The 23,934-nt window shown below is 43.4% G+C and overlaps 1 protein-coding gene across 1 annotated transcript in view; it reads left to right on the forward strand.

Moving 5' to 3' along the window:
• The window catches only part of elp4 (elongator acetyltransferase complex subunit 4), a 66,327-nt gene that overhangs the window by 14,684 nt on the left and 27,709 nt on the right, over positions 1-23,934 (forward strand). Inside the window, exons 6-9 of the mRNA XM_036535422.1 lie at positions 2,183-2,267; positions 6,071-6,259; positions 11,606-11,714; positions 13,887-13,993. Coding sequence (XP_036391315.1) covers positions 2,183-2,267; positions 6,071-6,259; positions 11,606-11,714; positions 13,887-13,993 — 490 coding nt within the window. The remainder of the gene's footprint in view (positions 1-2,182; positions 2,268-6,070; positions 6,260-11,605; positions 11,715-13,886; positions 13,994-23,934) is intronic.

Genomic DNA, 23,934 nt, shown 5'->3' on the forward strand with positions numbered 1-23,934 from the left:
AGCCAGACAAAATGACAGCCTATCGACTAGAAATGAATCCTTTAACTGTTGTCTCTTACTCATGGCAAATGCCTCATGTTGATTTCCTGACTATTAAATTGGGTGATTTTATGATAAGGTATAATTGGTATAAATTGCTCTCTAGGTGATATGGACCCTGTTGTTTAAATGGATCCACTTTCACAATGCAGGCAGCGTCTTGCAGAGCAGTACTGTACTCTGCTGGTCTGGGGGTATAATCTTAATTAGCTCACACATTTGCTCTCATGGATTATCACCTAGCTCTTGTCATTATCTGTAAGGAATAAGCTCAGTGGGAAGAGCATGATACAACATATTAAACACAATGGTGACAGTGGGAAATGGGGGCTTTTCTCCTCAAACCTGGCACAGGAGGCAAAAAAGCGGAACCCGTTTTTTTATTCAGGAAAAATGAATAGTGTTTAGCACAGCAGGGTTAGAGGGCACCATTATTTGCCAAAATTTGAATATGATTTGCTTTAATGGGGGTCATTCAATGTCTGTGTTTGAAGCTCACACTGTAGGTTCAAGTCCGATCCAATCAGTCAAAGGTATATTTGTATAACAAAATGGAGCGTTCAAATCAGCAATAATTGACGGCTATCAAATAGACTTGGTGGGCACCACAATGGGAATGTGGTTGTGAACATAGTTTGATAATGTATGCTGAAAAGACTTGTTTAAAATCATGGGTTTTGCTGCTTTCGTTAAGTAGATGAATGAAAGTCTAGTCCAACCTGAGCACACAAGGCAGCTTGTAATAAATACTTTGTTTTCGTATGTAACAGGAAGATGTGAATGCTTGCTATGAAAATTTCATGTATTGAAGGATACTTTTGCCATTTAACAAATGTCACCTGTCAATACAATTTAAGGTCTTCTTTTTAGTCTTGAAATGTCTGTGGTTCCTTATGGCAGACTGTAGTCATAGTGGCATCAGTTTTTTGTGATAATTGTCATGGCTTTCTGCAGTAAAAACGAACCAAATCCTCTTTTAATAAAACACACCAAAGTGTAATGCTTCTAAAATCAAATTTTTTTAGAATAGTTCAGTATTGTCACATATCATGCATTGAAAACCTGACAGTCCACACCAAATAAAACTCCTACCAAATGTCAAGGAGCAGAACAGTGACAGTAAAGTACAATTCTTTGATATCATGAAAAGTGATTTTAGGTTCTATACCTCTTTGGAAATTGACCTCTACTTATTTCCTTTTTATACTTGTGTTATCATTATTATTGTTACTGCTATTAGCATCCTTATTACTGTTGCCTTTGTCATTATTATTCATTGTTTATTATTATTATCTTGGATTGTTTTCATTATTTATGTGATTTTGCTAGGCGTTACTGCATTGGTTATGTCAATAAAGCTCCTTTGACTTGAAAAAATTAAATTGTAAGGGAGGGAGAGAGAGTGTGTGTCAAAGGGACACTGATCAGGTGTGTGTGGTAGAGGCCTTTATTAGCATCACATTCATTATCTATGATTTAACACAGAAATGCTGTGCTGGTGTCATCCTTTAGGTTGCTTCATTAAATCATTCATTTTCCGGGTGGTAAGTGAGGCTGACATAATGAAGCCATCTCGGTCTCAGCAGAATTTGTCACTCACTGAGTGCTGGCTGCGCACAGGGAGTTAATGGCAGACGATCACAGCTGATGTCTGAAGCCCTTAAATTGATTTGTTAATTTGAGTTATCAATATTTTCTATGAACTCTTGAGGATAGAGAAGGTAGTCTGGGAGCCACACTCAGCAGTATCCATATGCTGCTCCATTACTGACACACAAATGTGTGTTATAGCATGGCACTATTCTTCATCAGAAAGTCTGCCATTTTGAATCGCGTATTGGCCAGAAGTTGATACATTAAATCACATTTTGAATCCAAAATGTACAAAAAGCAAAAATAATTCCCACAAAATTTTATTTCAATGCCATTTCAAGGCCTTTTCCTTCAAGATATTTGCCAGTCTCCCCAGCGGGCACTGAAGTGCTTGTCTATGAGATGCTCAGCCTGAAGCAGTAGGCCAGAGGTGTGTGATGTCATTGCTTTCAGTGCAGGTAGTTCCCAGGATAGGGGGAAGTTTACTGGGCAACAGGATCCCTGAGGCCTGTTCTTCTGTTTTCTGAATGTCGTCTTGTGTATCCCTCAGCCAAATGAATGAGGGGTACATGGCCCTGCTCAGGTCCATCCAAGGAGTGATCCGCAGAGAGGGCTTCGACGGAGCCACCCCCCAGGTAGGCCCCTCCCTCACCTCTGCCTCCTCTATTACCAGGTAGCTAATGTTGTTTTCACTGTGCACTGGGGAGGGTGCGTGCCGCCGGGATAAGAGATTGTCAACAGTGAACAAGCTGTTTCTAAGCGCTGCTCAAGTAAACAAGGGGAGCCGAAGCAGAGTGCCGGCAATATGTTCATTCTCATTAACCTCTTCTCCAGTCTGCCACCCCTGTGACTCCCCAAACACATTGAATGCATCCTCTATTTCTGTTAGTGAAAGAGCTGGAAAGACCTTTGCACTGCACAGGCCTGTTTTGGTAATCTCTGCCTGAGGCCTCAGATGACTCCATGTCATTTTTAATTCACAAAGTGTATAGCGTGCATAAGTTGTATGTAATACACTACCCATTTATACAGTTGGATGCAAGTAGGTATCACTGATAACTGGTTCAGGGACATGTCTAGGGTTAACCAGCATGCTACCTAATTTAGCAGCTAGACACAGCAGCAATATCTCTCTTGAGATTCAAGCTTATAACATTCAAGTGTTGCATATGTTTTTCTGACCAAATAGGCACTATCAGCTAGAGAAAGAGTGAACAAAATCAAGCATGCTGCTAAAGGGGTCTCAAGTGGCCCAGTGGACAAGGTGTTTGTTTTGAGTACAGGCTGAGCCCTAAGACCCAACTTCAAAATGGGCCATGTCATTTTCTGGGGCCCCACAGTGGCAGAATCAGCTGGCGTCATTTCAAGCAGAGGGGCGATATGTCAGAGGACTTCCCCATCTCACTGTCCTCGGATACCCTGCAACTTGCAAGGTGTCTTTGAGTTGCTTGGATGAGGTCAACAGAGTAATGCCTACTCTCAAATGAACGCTTACTACATTGTAGTGCACTGTGGGATTTATGGAGTGAATGGCTGTGTGCCGATGTATTGGAGGAATGTAGTTGTCTAGCCTCCTGTGTGAAATTGTTGTGGTGACATGAGTCTGCTATATAATGATGGTGATTCCAAAGCAGGGTTGCATAATGCTGAAAACACTACACATTTTCAATATCAGATTGATTGTAAGTGATCAATGATTCCATTCACTTTAAAATGTTGTTCAAAGCTTGCAGTGGATGTGGCAGACTGCTTTCAGCTGTCAGACATGTGTTTCAGCACCATCTTGTTGATCTTTTGAAATCAATATGTGAACCGACTCAGTTAGGCTTTTATCAGTATGTCAAAAATGTCTACTGACCAGATTTTTTTATTCAGGAAAAGCTTTGATAAAGTCTTGATATAAGTCTCACCTACATTTCTGACCTGCAGAGCCTCACCCTGGCAAGTTATGCCCCATCTTTCATCTGTTTAATTAAATGTTGATATTAAAGGTCTGTACAGTTGATAGTGTGAGACGACAGAGGCTTGTCAGAATATGAAAAGGGAACATGGGAACCAGTCCAAAGTAGGCTCTTAACAAGAATCCCTGCTATGAAGGACCATAGGGATAGTAATACTGGCATGAAAGACATTTTGCCTGCCTGTCTACCAGTGAAGTAAACAAGATCAAGGGTGTGTCTTCGTGTGTCCTCACAAGTAAAATGACCCTTGCTGCTTGCTGTAGGTATTACTCCTGCATTCAGCTCTCCAGAATACTGTGCCCTGGGAGATATTGAGCTTAATGAGGCAGTAGGTGTGCCAACCCTGTGAATGGCTCTTATCAATGGAACCCTGCATCTTCTCTGTCAGCTAGCTGATTGGACTGTTTTCCACTGAGCAGAGATAGCATGTTGTTAGTAGGAGAATGCCTCTTTTGCTGAACTGTGGTAAGAAGTGTTCAGTTAGGGGGGCACAGGGCAGAGCAGGGCTCCTAGAGTGGGCGCCTAGTAGACGTGTGTTCCCTGCTGGGAGGATGCCCCACTGGAGAAGTAAATTGGTCCCTGACAGGCACCTCAATCCCCCACCGCCCACCCCCTGCCTTTCTCCCCTGGGGTCGCTATGGCAACAGGCATGTCATAACAGTTCCCACAGTGTCGCCAGGCTCAGAGAACTCGTCCAGCACGATGACAGCTCTCCTCTGAGCACTGCAAAGCCTCCCTACAGAAACACACACTCACAAGCTCTCTCTCTCTCTCTCTCTCTCACTCACACACACACACACACACACACACACACACACACACACTCTCTCTTTCTCTCTCACACATACTCACTCTCAAGCTCTCACACATGCACTCACGCGCTCATTCACCCTTTTTCTGTCTCTCACTCACCAACACTCTCACCTGACACACACAGACTCACAGTGACTAGCTTGCACATATACTGTAGTGAAGTGGCAGAAAGAAGGCAGCTGAGTGACACCCACTCCCTGGGAACCTTTCAGCCCAGCACGCCACAGAGATGGAAACACGCGGAAACAATGAGGTTTATTTTTCTTAGATGCCCCTACTTGATTGGCAGTTTTGAGCCCCAGGTCTCCAGAGGAGAATAAAGTAGAGAGGGGAAAAGGACTGCATTGTATAGTTTGCAGTGTCGAATGTTTTTAACGATTTGTGACAAAATCTGAAACTCTAATTATTGTGGAAATGTGAAAATTAATCAGTTCAACAGTAAAATGTCCTTAGTTGCTTTGGTTTAAGTCTCAGCTGGATTTAAGAGAAAATAGAGTTGGCTTTTAACATTCTCTGCAGTCAGGTGTGTGACTCTGTTATGACAATGGTAGTTTCTTTTGTATCCAGTTAATGTGTTCTGTTTTACAGCCTTCCTCTGACATTGCAGCCAGGTTAACTTTGTTGCTACCTCACAGGAGCATTGAGAGAGTGACAGGTGTTTACATTTCTGTAGATCATAGCAATACCTGCTACTTCTCTCTAGCCGCTTCCCAAAAGTAGACATATTGAAGCACATCTCAAACGATTCACTGTAAACCCTCAGCAGCAGGTGTGCATTACTTTGAGTTTAACCAGGCACAATCAGTGCAGACCGTCAGAGATTTTTCTCAAATTCTGTAGTACTTCTGAATTAAAAGTTGAGAACACTGAAGATAGCCTGAACAAGGATCAAGTTTACAGAAATGATTGTAGAAGGTCTGCTTTGTCTAGACCTTTTGCGGGGTTTTGCATGGCTTGAAAGGTGGATGTGATGTAAACCGCCCTTAATGGATCATGTGTGAGCTGTGAAGAAAATGGCAATGTGTCAGACACAGAGGAGGTAACATTATTTCCACTCTGTACAGTGATGCCTGAGTGATACATTACCAATCAGACTTTGTTTCCAGAGCTGTGACAAGCTTAAATTGGGTCATATCGGTAATTCCGTGGAGTTGGCCAGAGTAGGGAGGGGACGTGTGGAAGTATCGATCTCCTCTCCAGCAGGAATTGATTGCAAAACCCCTGAGAGGCCCTTGGCCTGGAGCAGTCAAAGTCCCACTGGCTCATTCCCTCTTGGCACTTCTTGGCTTGTTTTCTCATCTTCGGGAAGAGCCAGCCATGATTAAGACCCTGTTAGCCGCCTTGCCCTGTTGACGTGCCAAAAAATGCTGCTCTCATTGTAAGGCATCAGACATTTTTTTGAAAGCAAGTCTAGACAGCTTTTCACAGTCTCATTGTGGCCCTGTCCCCTTGGCTCCTTGGCCCAACAGTCTTTCAAGATCAGACTCAACTGCAGCGTTCCACGGGCAGTAACGTTCTGGTCAAAACTGCTTGAAGTTCAAGCACTTGATCACTGAGTTGTCTGATTTCCAACATACTCAGTTGTCTCTGTATGGCCAGGAAGTAGGCACATTTGGCTGTGGTGGAGTCTACTGGTCTATGTGTTCCCTGTGTGTCTTGAACAGAACAAGTCCAGGAACATTCTGAGGATCGGGCTCCACTCTCTTGGCTCTGCTCTGTGGGGAGATGACATCTGCTGCAAGGAGAACCCAAGTAATGCCTCGAGTCTCACAACCTTCCTGTACGGTCTTCGCGCCCTGCTTCGATCCTCTCTCTCTGTGGGTGTGGTAACAGTGCCCTCCCATCTCATACAGGTAAGACTGCACTCTTAGTCTAAGTTTTGAGGGAAATAGATTGCAATTTAGAGGAATGGAATGTTCACAACAGTGTAGTCACAGTATATACATTATAGTACAGTGAGAAACTACCTAACAGTATGTGTCAAAAATATTACCTGAATATTCTACTTACTTATTCCTGATGAATCTGAACATTTTACTGACTTTTTCCTGATGAATGGTCATCGCACAATCAATTGCATTTTGTGTTCTAAGTCATGAGGTGGGGCCCTATTCATGTGGCCAACTGTTATAACTGCTTTCTTGGAGCAGCAGTCCAAGGCAGTTGTATGTGTAGAAGAGGCAGAGCACTTTTTTAACTCCTCTTTCCAGAGAAAAGCAAAGATGTCAGATGTGATCCTTTAGCCTGTGCCACATTCTAATGACACTGTTTATCTCATTGACCCCATTTTCCACCAGCCAGCCAGGAGACATGCAGTATTTAAGAATAAGCCTGTCAAGTGCAGTGAGAAACGGTTGACATTTTTCGTAGACAGGGGGGCGTCACCACCCTCACTTATCCCTCTTCTTATCTCCAGCGCTAATTGGAGGGGATGGTGGGAGGAGAGGACAGCCTGGGCCTGTGGGCCAGAGGACATAGCTGGACACCTAATGACAGCAGCTGTTCCCATTGTTAAACCTCCCCAAGATCAAAATAGGCCATCGTTGCAGGGAGAATAGGAGGCTAGGGAAACATTCATAATACCCTTTTTCAGTTTGGAGGGGAGTTTGTAGTGGTAGTGGTGGGGGTGCAGTATTTGATTTATTCATTTGGATTTTGCACACATGTGGGGAGTAGGAGTCACTTGTTCTTCTGTGTAGTCTCTAATCTTTGGTCTGGTATGGTTTCAGAGTTGTGCCACTCTGCGTTTCTGTCTGTTTGTTCAATCATTGAAATATCTGATTTTTGCCTGTAATCAACTGCATTGCTCTATGAAGCGGGGAGCAGTCATATCATTAAGTGGTGTACAGCTGTTAACAAGAAGAAGGGAGCAAACCTTTTCATTAATATAGTTTAAAAAGCAGAATCTGGAAAACCAGCCTCCCTTGGCTCCATGCTAGCAAGAGTGTGTGTGTGTGTGTGTGTGTGTATGTGTGTGTGTGCGCGCGTGCGCGTGTGTGTGGGTGTGTGCATGTACGCTTGTGCTTTAGTTCCTCTGGGAAATTATTTGTCTAATGAAAAGCCACTAAGAATAAACCTTGTTTAGCTTCTCTCATGAGGACTGATGAGTTTCCATTCAATGTGTTATTTTTCCATATTCGGTTTGATGTTTAAATATTCATCTCCTGCAATATTAATGCTATGATGCCTCCACCAGGGCCTGAAAATACAGTTGTGCAGATGTGTTGGTATGAATGCAAATATAATATAGTTTAAATATTAGAATATCGTGTACCAAGCTGCTCTTGCAGTGAGAATTGTTAGTAACTTTATCATTCTCTGAGTTGAGCTGGTTAAGGTTGGTTGGTGAAAATGGCAGTTTGGTGTGTGTGTGTGTGTGTGTGTGTGTGTGTGTGTGTGTGTGTGCGCGTGTGCGTTTGTGTGTTGGCTCTATTGACAACTACACACGGTGAATTATGTCGTCTCTGCTTCAGCCTGTTCCAGTCACTTTGACTTGACCCTCAGCTCTGTGCTGTGTACCAGTTATTGGCTATTCCTTTACATGTGTTTGGCTCAAAACCTTGATGGATTCAATTTGCAAAAATTTTTCCATGGGTTTATTTGTTTCTTCATCAAGAATGACTAAGTGTCAGCCCAGGGTCCTTCTTGGAAACTATATGCATGTATGTAAGCTTGTGTGTGTTCATTTGTACTGTATGTATGTGTTGTTTACATTCTGTGTGGATGTTATCTGTATGTCTGTCTTTTCTGTACTTTGAGTAAGTGGCACATTCATTGTAAGTTTTTTTTCTGTTTTTGTCATTTGTTCATGTACAGGTGGTGTATGTCTGTGTAATCTGTGTGTGTGTGTGGTGTATGTATACTGTGTGTGTGTTGTGTATATGCCACTTGTGCTTTCAGTGTGCTGTGTGTTCTATGTATATTTGTTTTCATTGTGTTGTGTGCATAAACATTTTTGTACGTTTTTACTGTTACCATTCTGTATAAGTGCTGTTTGTATGTATGTTTGGTGTGTGCGTTTTGTCTCTCCCTGTATGTGTATATGTGTATGTTTAGCATATGTGTTTATGTGCTGAATGTGTATATGTGTGTGTTTTTTATGCGGGCAGCTCCCTGGGCATCCCCAGCCTGAGCCTGTTCTGTGCTGAGGTCACAGTGTGGAGATGGAGTCATCTGGTAAGGCATATGGAAGCTTTGGCTTCTGGAGCCAGCAGGCAGTGGACAGCCCAATGTCCAAACGTGGGCACAACTGTTCTATAGGCAGAAGGCAGGGAACGCCTGTCCTCACCCCACTCTGAGAGGAACCAGGATGGTGCTCCTAACAGATGCCAATTTATGCCTTAGCCCTGTAATTCTTGCTGTAGCGATAAGCCATTGTAATTAACAAAATCCAAATCTTGATGCGACGGCGTAGGGGAAAGTGGAGTGTATTGGAATATCAGTGAGAATTTCTTCTCCATTGCAAGCCAAGCCTTGCTCTGATAACCATTTCGTTGAACATATTTTTATTGCATTAATTTAAACAAATGATATACAACTCTGAATAATCTGTACATATGTATGTGTTGCAACTATAACTGTACATGTATGTTACACTAAATACACAGGCAATATTTGAGCTTGGTTTGGAATTCTAAATCAGAGCAATCTGTTAGCTTGTAGTTTTTGCCTAGAATGTACATATAAGACTTGAGCCAGTGAATCCAAAACTCCGTCAAGTTGCTGTCATAAAATACATGTGTCATGGTTATTAAATATAGAAAAGGCCATAGTAAATCAGACTCTCACAGAAGACAAATAATGAAAAGAAAAAAAAGAGCTCCGTGGCATAGGCACAGCACTGCCCATTTATTTTTAATTAGCTGCAGCCAAACACGGCGTGTGTTGAAAGCTTCCATGGAGCTGCTAGTGCCACGATTGACCTTAAAGTTTAATAATAACTTGGTTATGGAGCGAAGCACCGCCTCAGTCTGGCCTGGGCCCCTCTGCAGGGAGAGGTCTTGGGAGACCCGCAGAGCCGCAAACCAAATGGCAGCCGAGGGTTCCCGGGCTGGAGCCTTCTGGAGGCCCGGGAGCTGGTGTGGCTTTGCGGCCAGCTTTCAGATGAGAACAGTGGGGGAAAGGAGCTGCACCATCCTGCTCTGGGAGATGCTGGTGACAGGCCAACAGTCCAGCAACAGACCCCCGCTTACCTCTCTAAAACAGACGGCGCACCCGATATAAAGTAGCTGTAATTAGAAAAACCTGTCCTAAATCAGTGGGCCACCATTGGAAATAGTTAAACCATGTTTTTCCAGGTTGATGTGTGTTGCCTTAGATGACTTAAGCTGTGCACTGTATTATTTATGTGGTGGTTTGTATTACTTTGAGATTTAGCTAATTCGGGTAATTAAATCTGAACTCAGACCTGCCCCGGAGTGGTTGGTAATGTGCTGTGAGTTAACAAATTGGACTTCTTGTAACTTTGTCATCAATTTTTAATATCAGATTAAAGCAAAAAAAAAAACTTTTATCCACTTCCACGTGGAGGTTATGTGAGTGACCAGGAGCTGCATCACATGTGATTTAAGCTTATTTAACTTTAGCTGTATTTTTGACAAATTTTTGTCTGCTACCATTCATGGTCCACAGAATTGATAAACTTGAGGCTCCAACACAAGTTTGCTTCCTTCTTAGCTGAATATGTTTTTTGTTCTGTTTGCACATCATCTGCACTCAGAGAGGAAAAACAGAGGAATCGTAAGTGCTCCACCATGACACCAAATCTTGACGAAAGCCACTGTTCATGTTCCAAAGTAGGACAAAAAACATTTGAGTATGAAAATTGCATTAGGCCAGGGCCACAAACACAGAAAGGGGGGCACGTGAAATATTGAAAAGGTGTGTGATGAATAATGCAGGAGTGGCCAGCCATGCAGAAGGTAACAGAAGAGCAGGTGAGGGCCCCGGCCAGCAGAGGGAGTGCTCCCCTGCCTTCCTCCACTCCTGGTCCCACCTGCCCGGGTCCCTTCCCCAGCCAGTCCTCCATCTGTGCCCAGGTCTGCCTGTCTGCTGCTCCTGTCAGCCTGTCATTTCAATGGAACATAGGATTAGGCTAAGCAGATTTAAATCTTTGGCAGCACAAACAGCTGACTGCTCTGTTGAAGGGTAGTTTACATCACTATTTTGAATGAGATCTGGACATCATATGTCCTAACTTTCACCTCCTCCCCCCAGCCAAATGTCCACACAATAGCACACTTGCATGTAGAGGGAGTAGCGTGTTGCACTTCTTATAGAGGGCGTACACATGCCAGTTTTCCATATTGAATTTGTGGACTGTTCATTAATGAGCATTTCCATTAGTTTGTTTGAGATGCACAGCACTTTTGTTACTTTTGTCACTTTTCCCCATTTGTCAACAGTGTAAAATGAGAAAGTGTTGATTAAAACTGTCTGACAGAGACCACGTGTTCAGATTTGACTGAGGCAACATCCTGTCAATTTTACATGAAGGGAAACAAACAGATCCAGCTCATTCATAACTGTGTGGAAATAACTGAGACACATTCAATGAACTTGCCTGTGTGAGTGTGTCTGTGGGTGAACATGTGGGTGTTCACATGTGTGTGCAGTTCTGGGTAGGTGTGCTCATCATGTAGGATGTGTGCACACATGTTTCTGCATGTGCATATTTATCCATGTATGCTTGTCTTTGTAAGTGTACGTGTGTTTCCCTGTGAGACTATCCTTACACCATGCCCAAGGCTTGTCATGGAGGGCCAAGTTTCAGCCTAACTCCTGTGTCCAAGCACAGTCCCCCTTCCCCTAGCCAGAGAAAGCCAAAGCCAGCAGAGAGGGCCACTGCCAGCCCTGCACCAGCTTGAACTGTGTTTGTGTGAATTATGGTGTTACCAAAGTTTTAATTGGGCACCGTGTATTGCCAAATGCACTCACAGATATGTGATATAGGTAGTAGGATTCTCTGGTTTGCATGCCTTGCTGCTTTTGGGCATGGTTGAGTAGAGCTGTTTTATTTCCGCTGTGGGTCCTTTCTTCCCCCCAGCTCCCTCCCTCCTCTTTTCCACCTCTTGCTTTAATGCTAAGATAATGATGACCTAATTTAATTTTATTGCTGATGGCCTGGCGACAGCTCTTTAGGAACGTTTTAATTACCTGTGCGCTACTTCAGCATGCCTCTCGCTTTCTGTGTTTTACAGAACAGAGCAATTATGGGCCGTGTAACCAAGCTGTGTGACACAGCCATTGCTCTTGAATCATTCAAAGGCTTGGAAGGGGAGACTAACCCTCTGTACAAGGACTATCATGGTAAGGAGCTCCTGTTCCACCCCTCCAACACACACACACACACACACACACACACACACACATACACAGGCATGTATACACACACACACACACACTAAACGTTGTGTAGTATTTGCCAGTTTTACCTGAAGACAGGCCAGTTTACCAGTAAAATAGGCCAGTTTTCTGCTGTCTTCAGAGATGTTTTTGTGGTCTCTCCAACACACACACACACACACACACACAAACACAGATAGGCTAACCTCCAATTGGGTTGTCTTAAAAGAAACAAGCAAACGATTTTATATCCAAATTTGCATTTCTAAGTGTACCTCCTTCTCTGCACCAGCACCGCCGCCTCCAAATCCCACCCCCCCCCAAAAAACACTCTCCGCTTTAGCCATTCAGGAGTGGAGGGGTCACTCCCAAACAAAAAAGTGCATTAGTGCTAAGAAGGAAACATAGCAGCTCCTCGCATGTTGTCAGGACAGATTAGCGTGACACGACTCAATCAGACGTGCTCCTCAGCAGACAGGCTCAGGGGAGTTCAGATGCCTCGCCAGCCTTCCGCTCACCCTGCCCCCAGGCCCAAATGCTGGGAAATCAGTATTTTAATGATATTGAACTATATGGTTCAATATTGTGTAAATCTCATGGTAATAAGGTATTAAAGTTAAATAAGTGGGAGAGGTGTGCTAGGCCAGGCTTTGTGGTATCGCAGCTCATTTTGTGCCACCGCCTCCCCTCTGTTGCCACACGGAAAGGTCACTTTAAGCAGGATGGATATTTTTAGCTAAAGATTATTATTTTTCTCTCCCTTTTGCATTTCCTTTTTCCCCCTTAAAAAGGCCACGGTTATGCTGAGTAACCAATCCAGCAGTGAAAATATCAGGAGTCCTTGTTTTTCACCCAGCAGTGCATATCCTAAATCATTTCATACCAGTAAATTTTTTAATTTCTTATACTGTATGATATTCAGTGACTCGCAAAGACATCGAGCTGTTGTTTGTCTGTGCCAAATGGCGAAAGCAGTGAAGATAACAGAAGTGGTGCAAAGAAGAGGCCTATGCATTTTTACTTTTTTGTAAAACCTTTAAGATAAAGTATTATCCTATTTTTCACCTATACACATGCAAGCATACAGTGTGCCTATTATTTCACAATGTTTAGATTTTATTCTTTTTTACATTGTAGCTTGGCACTTTTGTATGTATACCATGTGATATACTATACCGTATATAATGTAAGTGTAAAAGACATTTAAGATATTATTTAATTAATTAATTAAGACGCTCATAACAAAGGTACAAGATCAGTCCACTGTGTCAGAATACCCGCTGCTTGTCTGCACTTCAGCCCCCCTGATACTAGTTTGAGGTCCAGCACTGGGGAGCTGCTTCCTCTTTCTCTGTGAGTCTGCAGCAACAGCAGTGGATCAGGGGGCTGTGTAAAACACAACGGCCTGCTTGTCAGAAGCGATCAGGATGAGTGAGATCTCCCAACACCCGGGCCTGGCAGGACGCTTGGGCAGAACAGCCCCATCCAGGTCACATCCTCGGATCTGCAGCTGCTCGTTCCCCCAGCCTCCTTTCGGCCTCCCTTTGTCTCCCACCCCGGCCACTCTCTGCGCTCTGTGGGACGGGAGGGGGGAGATGGGAGTGGGAGTGAGCGCCGCTCTCAGCCTGTCCAGTCACACCCCTCTGTGAGCAGTGGCCCACTTTTCCTCCCTCGCTTGCGCTCTCTGTTTTGGTAGCTGCCCACTGGTGCAGTTAATAAAATAAAGACGGCTCAGCAGTGCCGTGGGCAACGTGCAAGGTGATAGCCAGATTTGCTTACTGTAAATACCGGGGAAAAAAAAACACAAAAACATGCAGCGGTAGCGACAGGCACCGGGATCCCCTTTCACATCACAGCTCCCGTGCCCCCCAAACGCAATTAGCTGTTCCTTCCGACAAGAATCGTTGTTTATCTTGTTCTGCTTCATTACTTGAGCATAATCACAACATTTGCTTCGTTGCTTCAAGTGTTGAACTCACAAAAGGGGGGGTAAGAGGAGGGGATAGTGCATGGGGGCGGTGGATGGGGTACCAAGGGACTTTTTACATTTTTGCTGAGTCCCCCGTAAGTCAAGTTTATTCATCTGTCCCTCCAGCATCACTCACTCGTCCCTAATTTCCTTTTTGTCTCCACAAGGTCTGCTACACGTGAAGCAGATACCTCATCTCAACTGCCTGGTGTGTGAAGTCCCTGACACAAAGGATCTGGCTTTTAAGCTAAAGAGAAAGCAATTCACCATTGAGGTAGGCTATCTGTGTGTGCAGCAGACCGTGGGCTCAAAAACAAACAAGTGTCAAATGTATTCACCCACTCAAACAGAGAGAGAACGCACATCACACCCAAACCGCAAGACTTCTCCCGTGAGTTGGTCTCAGCAACACCCTGGACACACTGCAAGTTTCTGTTGACATTTAATACAAGGCGGTTCTTCATTTTAAAGCTGCAGCCTGAGGAGCTGCCCGTTGTTTGCCTTTCTGATGAGAAGAGGCAAATCCGGCTAATTGTAGTGTAAGCATTAAGTGATAATGATTATGTATTGGATTTCACATTTATTTAGCTTGACTGCCATTTGTTTGTTCTTTTCAGCCATCGGGTGTAAATTAAAAGCTGGGACTATTGATTAAATGTTGAAATAGTGGCACTTTTGGGCGAACTTCAAAAGCATTGGAGCATGCACAGAAAGCACTTGTCAATAGAATAAAGGAACGTGTAATTGTATGGTTGTATTCTCAGTCTGTCTATATCAGTTCAGGATTTTGTTGCCATAATCAAAAATATATCATTAATAAGTTAAAGAAATGGTTAAAGCCTTAAAAGCCCAAAGCTCCTCAGCTCTCCCTGCAGTGCATCCTGGTGCAGCGGAGTTTTTGTCAGGACAGGATACCATTGTGTTTTTTTCCATATAGGTAAGCCTTCTTTTATTATAGTATTAAAGTCTTAAAACAGTGTTTAAGCTCATGTGGGTGGTCATTAATAATTTAAAAAGAGATGTGCCTTTTGTGTATCTTGTGGAATGCCAGCTCTAACCGGACCTTTTCTCTCCTGCCGATGAGCCGCTGAATGCCGTGCGGCTGCCCAATTAAATACTGTGTTTCAGCCAAGCGGAACAGCAACCGAGGAGAGGAGAGGAGGCTCTCTGCTGCTGTGATAGGTCTGCCCCTACAGTCCATGCAAAGTTTGTTTTTTTTTCCTTTCAATAGCACACATGAGACTGGTGGGCAGTGCTGACAAGCCATGTTGCTTGATCTCCCTTTGAGTGGAGGGAATTTATGCAGGGATGTTTGACACAAGAATACCCACCAGCAAATTAGCATACTTGCTCCTCTTTCATGTGCTACTGGTCAATTGGGCTGGCATGGCTTTGGTGTTTGGGACTTCACCCTCGAGTGACCACACTGCCCCCTCTCTGACCCGTTGGCCTTTTTAGCTGACCACTTGATTAAGCAACTTAAGTGTCCTCTCTCCACCTCTTCACGCCCCCCATGCTGCTGGAGTGTCGTAAGCAGACTCTCAAAGCCCAGCATCCCTGGCCCCACCACCCTGGAAGAGTTAATCAAAAAGGGCCCTATCCAGTGACAAATTAAGGTGCCCTCCTCCCAGTTAATGGCCCCTATTGGCCCTCATTACCTTATCACATTGAGGGCTGTTAATGGTTAGTCAGGAAGCCCATTGTTAGCAGCAGGTCATCCTCTGTGCAGGCCGAGGGGCCTCCTTGATCCCCCTCTCTCACCTCCTAATAGCCACTTAATGGCAGATTTATAAGGTCCATAAAAATCAAGGTGCTTATTCGCAATGGCCTTTTAATTACTGTTCACAAATGCCTGCTGAAGTTGAAAGTGCTTGAGTGGTTCATTGTCAGTCTTTAAGGAGGTATTATATTACAGTGGCACATCGTGGATGGTCCTGTCTCTGCTTTCCTGGTTATTGTTTTTGTGGGGTTTTTTTGTTATTTTGTTTCATGGATGGAGTGTTTTGTACACTCACTCGGTCTTTTTTTATGAAAAGAAGGAAAGAGAAAAGAAAGGCATCTGACCTAGTGTTTTACAGTGCCTCTTCACTGACTGGTGTAGATCCCACTCCAAAGGGTTCAGCTCCTCATCTCTGCATGTGGAGCCTTTTTGTGTTTTCGGCATTAAGTAAGCCAACCTGGTTGTTCAAATGCACTTGAGCAGAATTTTAAAAATGCAAATGACTGAATTGTTGCACACCAAGCACTGCATTTATTGAGAAACACGTTCCAGCAGTGTTAGACAGCTGTGGCCTTCAGGTGAAATTTTGCTATTCATGCTCCAGTGTGCTAGCTAACATTAGCCTTATGGGATAACAGTGCAGCGGTTTGGAATTGAGCCATATGTGTAACTTTCTCCTGTGTACCCACATGGTATGCTGAATGGTCACTGCTAGAAAATCAACACATTTTGTGGGGCTTGCCAGCCACAATACACATCCTGGAATCAGAGTAATCAGAGAGGCAGTATGTCTATAAGGACAGGTGTGAGCTGTAGTACTGCTCCCTCTTTCAGCAGATTAAGTTGAATGTGTACTTTGATGAGCATTGGGTAAAAATGAAGCCATTTTTCAGCAGAGGAGACATCCTTGCCCTCCTGCCCATTGCATTTGGCAGAACTTCATCAGCCAGAGGAGATCCCACCCCACTGCTCATTCTCATTAATGTGGAACATTGTTTGCTCGCCACTGGATTCCCAACCACTCCACATTTCAGCTGAAAGGTTTGATTTAGCTAACATGCTGGCATCTAGCTTAGCAATGGAAGACGTTCACCCTTCAACTTCCCCTGTTTATAGTCCATAGAATCACAGGTCAGAACTTTTGCACAGGGAATAAGCCTCATTGGGCCCTCATTAGGATCTCCATAAGTCCTCCTCATCATTGGAGAGCAATTCTTTCTGTGTAATTGTTTAGGTATCCAAAAGTAAACACAACAGCTTCTATTTTCAGCTCTCTGTAAGGGAAGGGTTTTTTTACTGTTAGTTTATTATTAGCTAGTTTTTGGATTGGCTGGTTTGATGGTTGTTCTGAGAATTTGGAATGCTAGGAATTCAGTCACATTGTAGCTGTAAGCTAATACAGTAGGAATTATGGAGACATTTTGCAGCTTAAATTTATCTAAAACTTTTCCCCATCAAGATCAAGGAAAACAGCTGTGCCCTTGACCTAAGCCTTCCCTGTATGGTTCAGAGTGGATAGCTTTTACAGCCTCACTGTGTACTTATTTTTCACAGTCTTACAGTTAGCTTAGCTAGTGCAGCTTTTATTGTGTTTTTTTAAAAGGGTATTCTGAGAAATGGAAGTCATCCTCCTCGTAGTGTGAAATGTGATTTGTCATTCTAATGGCAGTTCTAGACAGTTGGATAATGTGGACTTTATATTGTGTTTTGGTGTACATATACATTATTAAGAAATCAACATTAGTTTCATGTCAGTACTGTGTTGTTTCTGAATGTACATTGCATTTATACATCACTGTATAAGTATTAAACTCACATGCACCACAAACAAAATATAGTTTTGTTACTTTGATCATTAAAACACACACTTTTCATTGCACAAGCACAGGTTCCCTAAAAAACAAACAAATAAATAAATAAATATCCATCTAATCCCATTTCTTTTAAACTTAGGCATCTTAATTAAAAGGAGATAAAAAAGCCCCATTTGACTAAATTATTGTCTTGAATCTGCAGCAAAAGGGTCTAATCCGCAATTGGGCCAATTAGCGCGGGCCAAAGTTAGCTGTCCTGAGACAAGCACCCTGATTAAAGCTGACACCGGTCTAGTTCCCACTGCTGCAATGCCAGGTATGATGGTCCGACTTCAAAGGGCTGGAGGCATCAGCAGGGCAAGGTCTGGAGGCCAACTTTGGCCCAGCTGCTAATCTCCCTGCTAAAACCACAGCGGCCCTCGCACAAAACCAGCTTACACCACACAATCATGTGGTATTAAGGTTTGGGTTGAGTCATGCCAATTGCCTTTGATTTTCTGATTGTTGACTAAAAGATGGCTGCATAGCCAGACGTACGGTGAAACTCCACCAGTTAAGTAAGCCGCCCAGTAATTTCAAACATTTCTCTTGTTTTCATTATCTGTGGTTTCACTCACTTCCTCCCTTTTTTCTCCCCTGTAGCAGGAATTTGTTGTGTGAAAAGTGGCATATTACAGCATGCAGGGGATGGGGGGTGTTAGAAAAAAAATAGAAAGTCAAGGTGCAGTTCTGCAGTTGACACAAACTTGCTGTGCTGTCATCCTTGGCTTAGGTGTTGCATAGAATCCTAGTTTTAGTTGCATATCTAAAGTAGCTGTTGAGTCCTCAGAACTCACCCACAGTGCACTTGACTCAAGTAACTATTGCATTGGGATGTTTGCAATGGTGGGCACCATTGAAGCTATACCTATAGCCTGCAGGTATATGGACGACACTGGAGCTTGTGTACCCACCAGGAAACTGAAGGCATTGTGGGGGTGTGACAGTGTATAAGGACAGTCATGGGCAGAGCTGCACAGTGAAATGTGGGTAGCCCCTGGCAGTGGGTGAACACCCCACCTCCAGCTAAGGGCTGTGAAGCATTGGTACCAACAGCAAAGGCCACAACAGCTCCAGAAGGCATAGGCAAATTACCCACACGTTAAACAAATTTTGATCTCTGCTCAGAGGTCTGGTCATCAGCACTTTCTCAATTAGACCTGGCAGTTTTGTGCATATTATATATGTGTGTGTGTTTGTATCTGCTTAGCACTTTTCTATTTTTCTCCTTCTCCTCCTTCTATTATTTCTCTGGTGGTGAACAATTAGGGACAAATTTGACAGCCAGTTGAATTATTTTATTTATCATGCATGTTTTCGGTTGTTTTTTGGATGTAATCCCAAATCTCTTGACTCTTTATTTCAAGTGACCTTGTTGCTGTGCTGATTTAAGGTAAAACAGTTCCAGCCGTGTGCTGCAGGTCCATTTATAAGAAGCCACAAATACAAAATGGGGCCATGTAAATGTTGTCTCATCAGCTATTTATGGGAGGGGAATTTCCAAAGAACGAGATGTACTAAGAAAAATATCTCAATGGGAAACAAAACAACTGTGCTGTCCTACTGTTGCAATTACATAAAGTCTTCCCCCTGGCAGTGCTGCGATTGGCCACAACTGTATAGAACATTGGCGTGTTACCATTCCCCGAAACAGCCTGCAGCATCATGGGTATCATTCCAAGCGATGGAGACTGCCATCTTTGCTGATTTTTCCCTTGGGCGGCCAGGGCCTGTTTACATTTGCTTTCGTTAGGCATGTTTCAGCCCAGTTTGACGTGGCAGATACAATCAGATTTTCAACCAGGTACTTGACACTTGAAGGCCACACAAACCGCAGGAGTAATAATGTAAAAATTCGAGTATGAGGGCAACCCAAACCGCAGCTGCTCTTTTTCTGATGACTAAGCATTTATCAGAGCTTAATCAGCACTTGATGTACAGTCTGACACTTGATTGACAGGTCCAATCTGAGAGGGGATGCCCCATGTCAGCAGGTGGCACCGGAATTTGGCACCTTCATGATAGCTGCTAAAATAGTTATATAACTGAGTGAAAGACAGTGTTGAAAAAATAGGATAGAACACTTAAAAACCACAGTCAATATTGCAGTCAGGATGTGGATACCTAGAAATTGGTTATAAAAATTGAATGGTGGACATTGTTTTGTGCAAACATTTTGTGTAGTGTGGCATGTCTTGGGCAAGGCTGAGGCTGAATGACCAATGGCACTCTCTCTGAACGTGCACTCCATGATCAGACTGACAGACAGTCAGTACCAAGCACTTTTTCACAAGTTTACAGTGGGTGCTAGAAGGCTCTGAGAGTTCAGCTGCCGGTTGATGAGCAGTCATTACCCAGGATGCTCAGGGGTAGAATTAACCCATGGCCTTGTTTGGGCAGGTAGGGTGTGAGATGTAAGGCCGTGAGATTACCCCTTGCTGTCAATCTTTGGTTTCACATTGCGCGACGCTCACCTGCATCGGCTGTAAGGCTTGGTGAAGAATGCAGAAGGCATGCAATTAAACTGTACTTATGTACTTCAGACTCCTCACATGGGGGAGGGGGTGGGAGGGTCAGCACACCAAGGGGGTCATGGGGTTAATGCTGAGAGGAGGAGATCCCTACTTGAGGATTTGTGTTAAATTAGTCCATCTTTGCAAGATGAATTGGGTAGCATTACCTGGGCTCGTGTTGCGTGTTTGAGATGCACGGTTGCATCATCGGTGCATGTGATTCATTGTTTAATAAGTACTGGTTTATAAGTTGGAAAGTGCTCAGAAAAAGTTCGTGGGATTACATCAACTCTCTTTGAGAACAAACCATATTAAACGATAGCCTCACCTCTTCTAAACAGATGAATGGGCTGAGGGGAAAATTTTGTTATGTATATGTATGTATTTATGTGTGTATTTTTTTCTTTATATGTTTTGTTATTAATGGTCAGGTTGCCTGTCTGTCATGAAAGTGTGAAAATTGTGGCAGGAAAATCAACATTTCATTTATATTGTCTGACAAAAGATGTTTTTTACCTCCTCTACCTCTGAGCAAATCCAGAACAATTCATTCTGTCAGAAGTCCTCACTGTGGTCGGCGCTGTTGGAGTTTGGTCGCCAGTTTAGGTTCTTGTTACCTGGGATAGTCCTCTTTACTGAGCTGTTTTGTCAGATGCTGTCATGCCAGGCTATTCCTATTGGAGGAGGTCGAATCTGAATCGCGATGGCATGCTCCTGCCGGGTGTGGGAGAGACCAACAGAGAGTGTTTCAAATCGCGTGTCTCTGAACGTTAAAATGTTTCTCCCACCACTCTCTCTTTAACAATTCCAGTCCAGAAGGGAATGAATGTAAATGGGTCTTGTGAGCATCATGTTACATAAGGTGTGGCAGGCAGCTATTTCTAGTGCATTTAAGAGGCAGATGAGTGGTTAAGTGATTTCCAGTTCAGATCTAATTAAAGTGAGAGTACATCCGTAAAGGCATGAATGGGAGAAAAGGCTTGTTTTGGTCTTCTGGATGGTGGCCGTCCTAGCATTCCATTACAAGTCTTTTTACTATTCCATATTCAGACATCAAATACAAATACAGACACTTTTGCTGACAATATTTTGACCATCTCCCCACTCCTTCATTGTTGCAAACAGGTACATGTTTACATGTTGGGTTTGGGCCAGTAAGATTGCAGGTACTCATTCGCAAAAACCTTCCTGAGCTATAATGACAGGATCATGGCTTGCTCCCCTCCACTAACAAACTTTTTTTAAAGGTCCCTGGTTAAGTATTCCATACGTCTGTTGAGTACTTGCCCCCAAATGGTGGTTGGAACACGATTCTCTAAATAATATTCTCTGTGAATAATTTATCCTTCTCCCCTCTGAATGGATTGCCCTGTTGCGTTTCAGTGCGATGCTTGCGCTCTGTGTGGGCCAAGGCATCTCACGCAAACAGGCCCCACACTGCACATTCAGCACAGCAAATTATTTAGAACATACATCAAATAACCATCCATAATTCAGAGGTTTTATTTCAAGTGGTTGTGTGACTGTGCAGCGGAGTGGAGGGTGGTAGAAATGGCTTTATTACGTTTTCATTCTGCTAAGTGGATAACTTTCAGGTGGAAGCAAAACATCCTTGCGACTTCAATCCTCATGTGCTTGAAGGGTAGTTGGAGCTGGGGTGAGGGGGGCGATGGTAATGTGCGTTCCTTGCAGTTGAACTGGTAAATATTTGTACTTTTCCACAGAAAAGGTCAGAGATGACATCGGGAAGGGCATACCTGCAGTCCTGAGCTGGGGTGGTTATTCCAGAGCATCGACAGAGCTCCTGAAGTGTGTGTAACAAAGCCAAATTAACACAATTAAAGGTCACTGGTGAATGTTGTAAGGATTCAGTCACTCAGGGGCTGCTTGTCAGGGGTCAGTGGCACAGATTAAAAGGCACTGGCCTTTAGCAGTCAGTAAACACATGGATCACCTCTCCTGATATTTGCCATACAGATCCAGTCATGGAAGTGAAAAGTCCTGTCTGTCAGATACAAGGCAAGGCAAAGCTCTCAGGCCAGAGTGTTTCTTTATATGGAATTACCTGACAAAAAATACTATAAAGTGTGAGGGTCAGTTTTATAGTCCTTCTTGATATGATTTGATATTTTGCCAGTAATCGGAATGAAGAGTATGGATTTTTTTATCCACACTTATCCTCACTTATTTGTTGCATTTTTTTCATTGTAAAGGAAGATTTTCTTTATCCATTACTTTGAATTGATTGGGTATCAGGGCTCTTTTCAGCACAGATAAAACACAAAGGAGACACTACAGTATATTGTGTTTCAGTATGTACTGGAGCTGAGCTAGAGATGGCAGCAGGAAAAGCAGAAGTTACACATTTTACTGGCTTTCCAGCTTTAACCTCTGTGTTCAGTTTTATAATGTCATTGTAAGATGTGTCAATGTTTAGCATTTTATTTTGACATGTTACAACATGTATGTGTTTTATGTGTGTAATATAAGGGTAGTGATTATACAGAGATAAAATCCACTGTATCAGAGTCTCTTAGATTAAAGTACTGAAGAAGATGTGTTAAGTGACACTGCTGGTCTACAGGGACTGTGCCAACCTCATGATCACCTTTTTCAATGTGGCTACTGGCCGTTGGGATTCCTACCTTATGACACATGTTCCAGTAAGGCTTTAAGGATAAGGATTTGTATTGATTTTGACAGTCCAGATTAGTGTATGTCTGTCTCAAGGCATTTGGAGAATGTGCTCAGTGTTCTTAATCCCCTAACCTGTTTGATATTGTTGTGAGGTATAGGCATGTGCTCTTCTGCTGTCTACTGTGTGACATCACTCAGAGTTCACCCAGATTCCACTGTCTGTGAGCCTCATGACCTCCTCATGCTCCCCAATGCTGAATGTCACATTGACACATTCATCACATACAGGAATTGGAACCTCTCATTGAAATTCAGGGTGTTCTTTGTATCGTCCATGACAAACTCATGAATGTTTACTGTGACAGTTGGTCTGAAAAACCCAGAGAGAGGTAGAGAGAGGTGATTTGATGTGTCAGAAACTTGTGAAACAACCTAGTAATGGCCATCTATTCAGTGCTTGCCTTATTTGTCCAGTTATTTCTTAGCTTTCATTTTCGAATGCTTGTTAAAATTTTATAGTGAACTTAATATAATACCCAAAGTCAGATCAGGCATGTTCATTAAAGTGTAATGATCATTTGACAGTTCTGTTGTGGGTTGTATGTGGACAGGTTTTTGGCCAGCCTTGTGGGGTGCAGTTTGGATGCTGTGATAAAAGCATGCAGTGGTGGCCTCTGGAAACCCCCACTCAGCCGGCGGGATGGTCCAAAGGTGGAATTTTGATCCGCCACAAAAGTACCATAGCCAGAAGCAATTCCTGCTTTGTCTCTCCTGGCATCTAGGCTAAAAATAACTTTCCCACAGCTCTCTCTGCAGTTTTATTCTGTTCGGCTGCAGAGAGTGGTGCTGGGCCTGGCCCGTGGGGGACTCCTGGCCCTGTTTGTTTGGACAGAACTGCTTTTAAGCTGAATCTGGACTATTGGACTGGAGAGTGCTAAAGAAAGGATCCTGTTCATGTTTCGATCTTGTTGGCTTGCAGCAAACCTACACAACACAAGCAAATTCTTTAGTGAGTTGTAGAATAATACCAAGATTTGGAAGTGCTAGCTTTATCCAGCAGTGCATTGTTACGAACTTAATAGGAAGTGTCATTTTAAGGAGAGTTGAACATGTAGTATTTATTACACAGTAAAGCTGTTTATGAAATGAACTCTTATCCATATCACATACTGTATACAGTATGTTAACCAAGCTGTTGTGTCACAGAATACTTGAGTAAGAGACTGAATGTATACTGGCAGTGTGCTGTAGGGCTTCAATGTTAATACACAGCATTACAGTAAAAACCTGGCTTCTCGAACTGATACAGAGGCCTGTGCAGAGCCCTGCCATGCTCCACCCTGGGACAAGGGATATGCACCATACATAACGCACACTTCCACAAAGTTCATTTTAGACACAGGGGGGAATTAATTAAGTTCAGTCAAGGCGCTGTTCTCTGGCGGAAAAGGCAAACCGAGGTTTGTTCATAAACGCACAGGGAAGTGATACC

The sequence above is a fragment of the Megalops cyprinoides genome, chromosome 8 (genome assembly GCF_013368585.1).
Source record: "Megalops cyprinoides isolate fMegCyp1 chromosome 8, fMegCyp1.pri, whole genome shotgun sequence".
Taxonomy (NCBI): Eukaryota; Metazoa; Chordata; class Actinopteri; order Elopiformes; family Megalopidae; genus Megalops; species Megalops cyprinoides.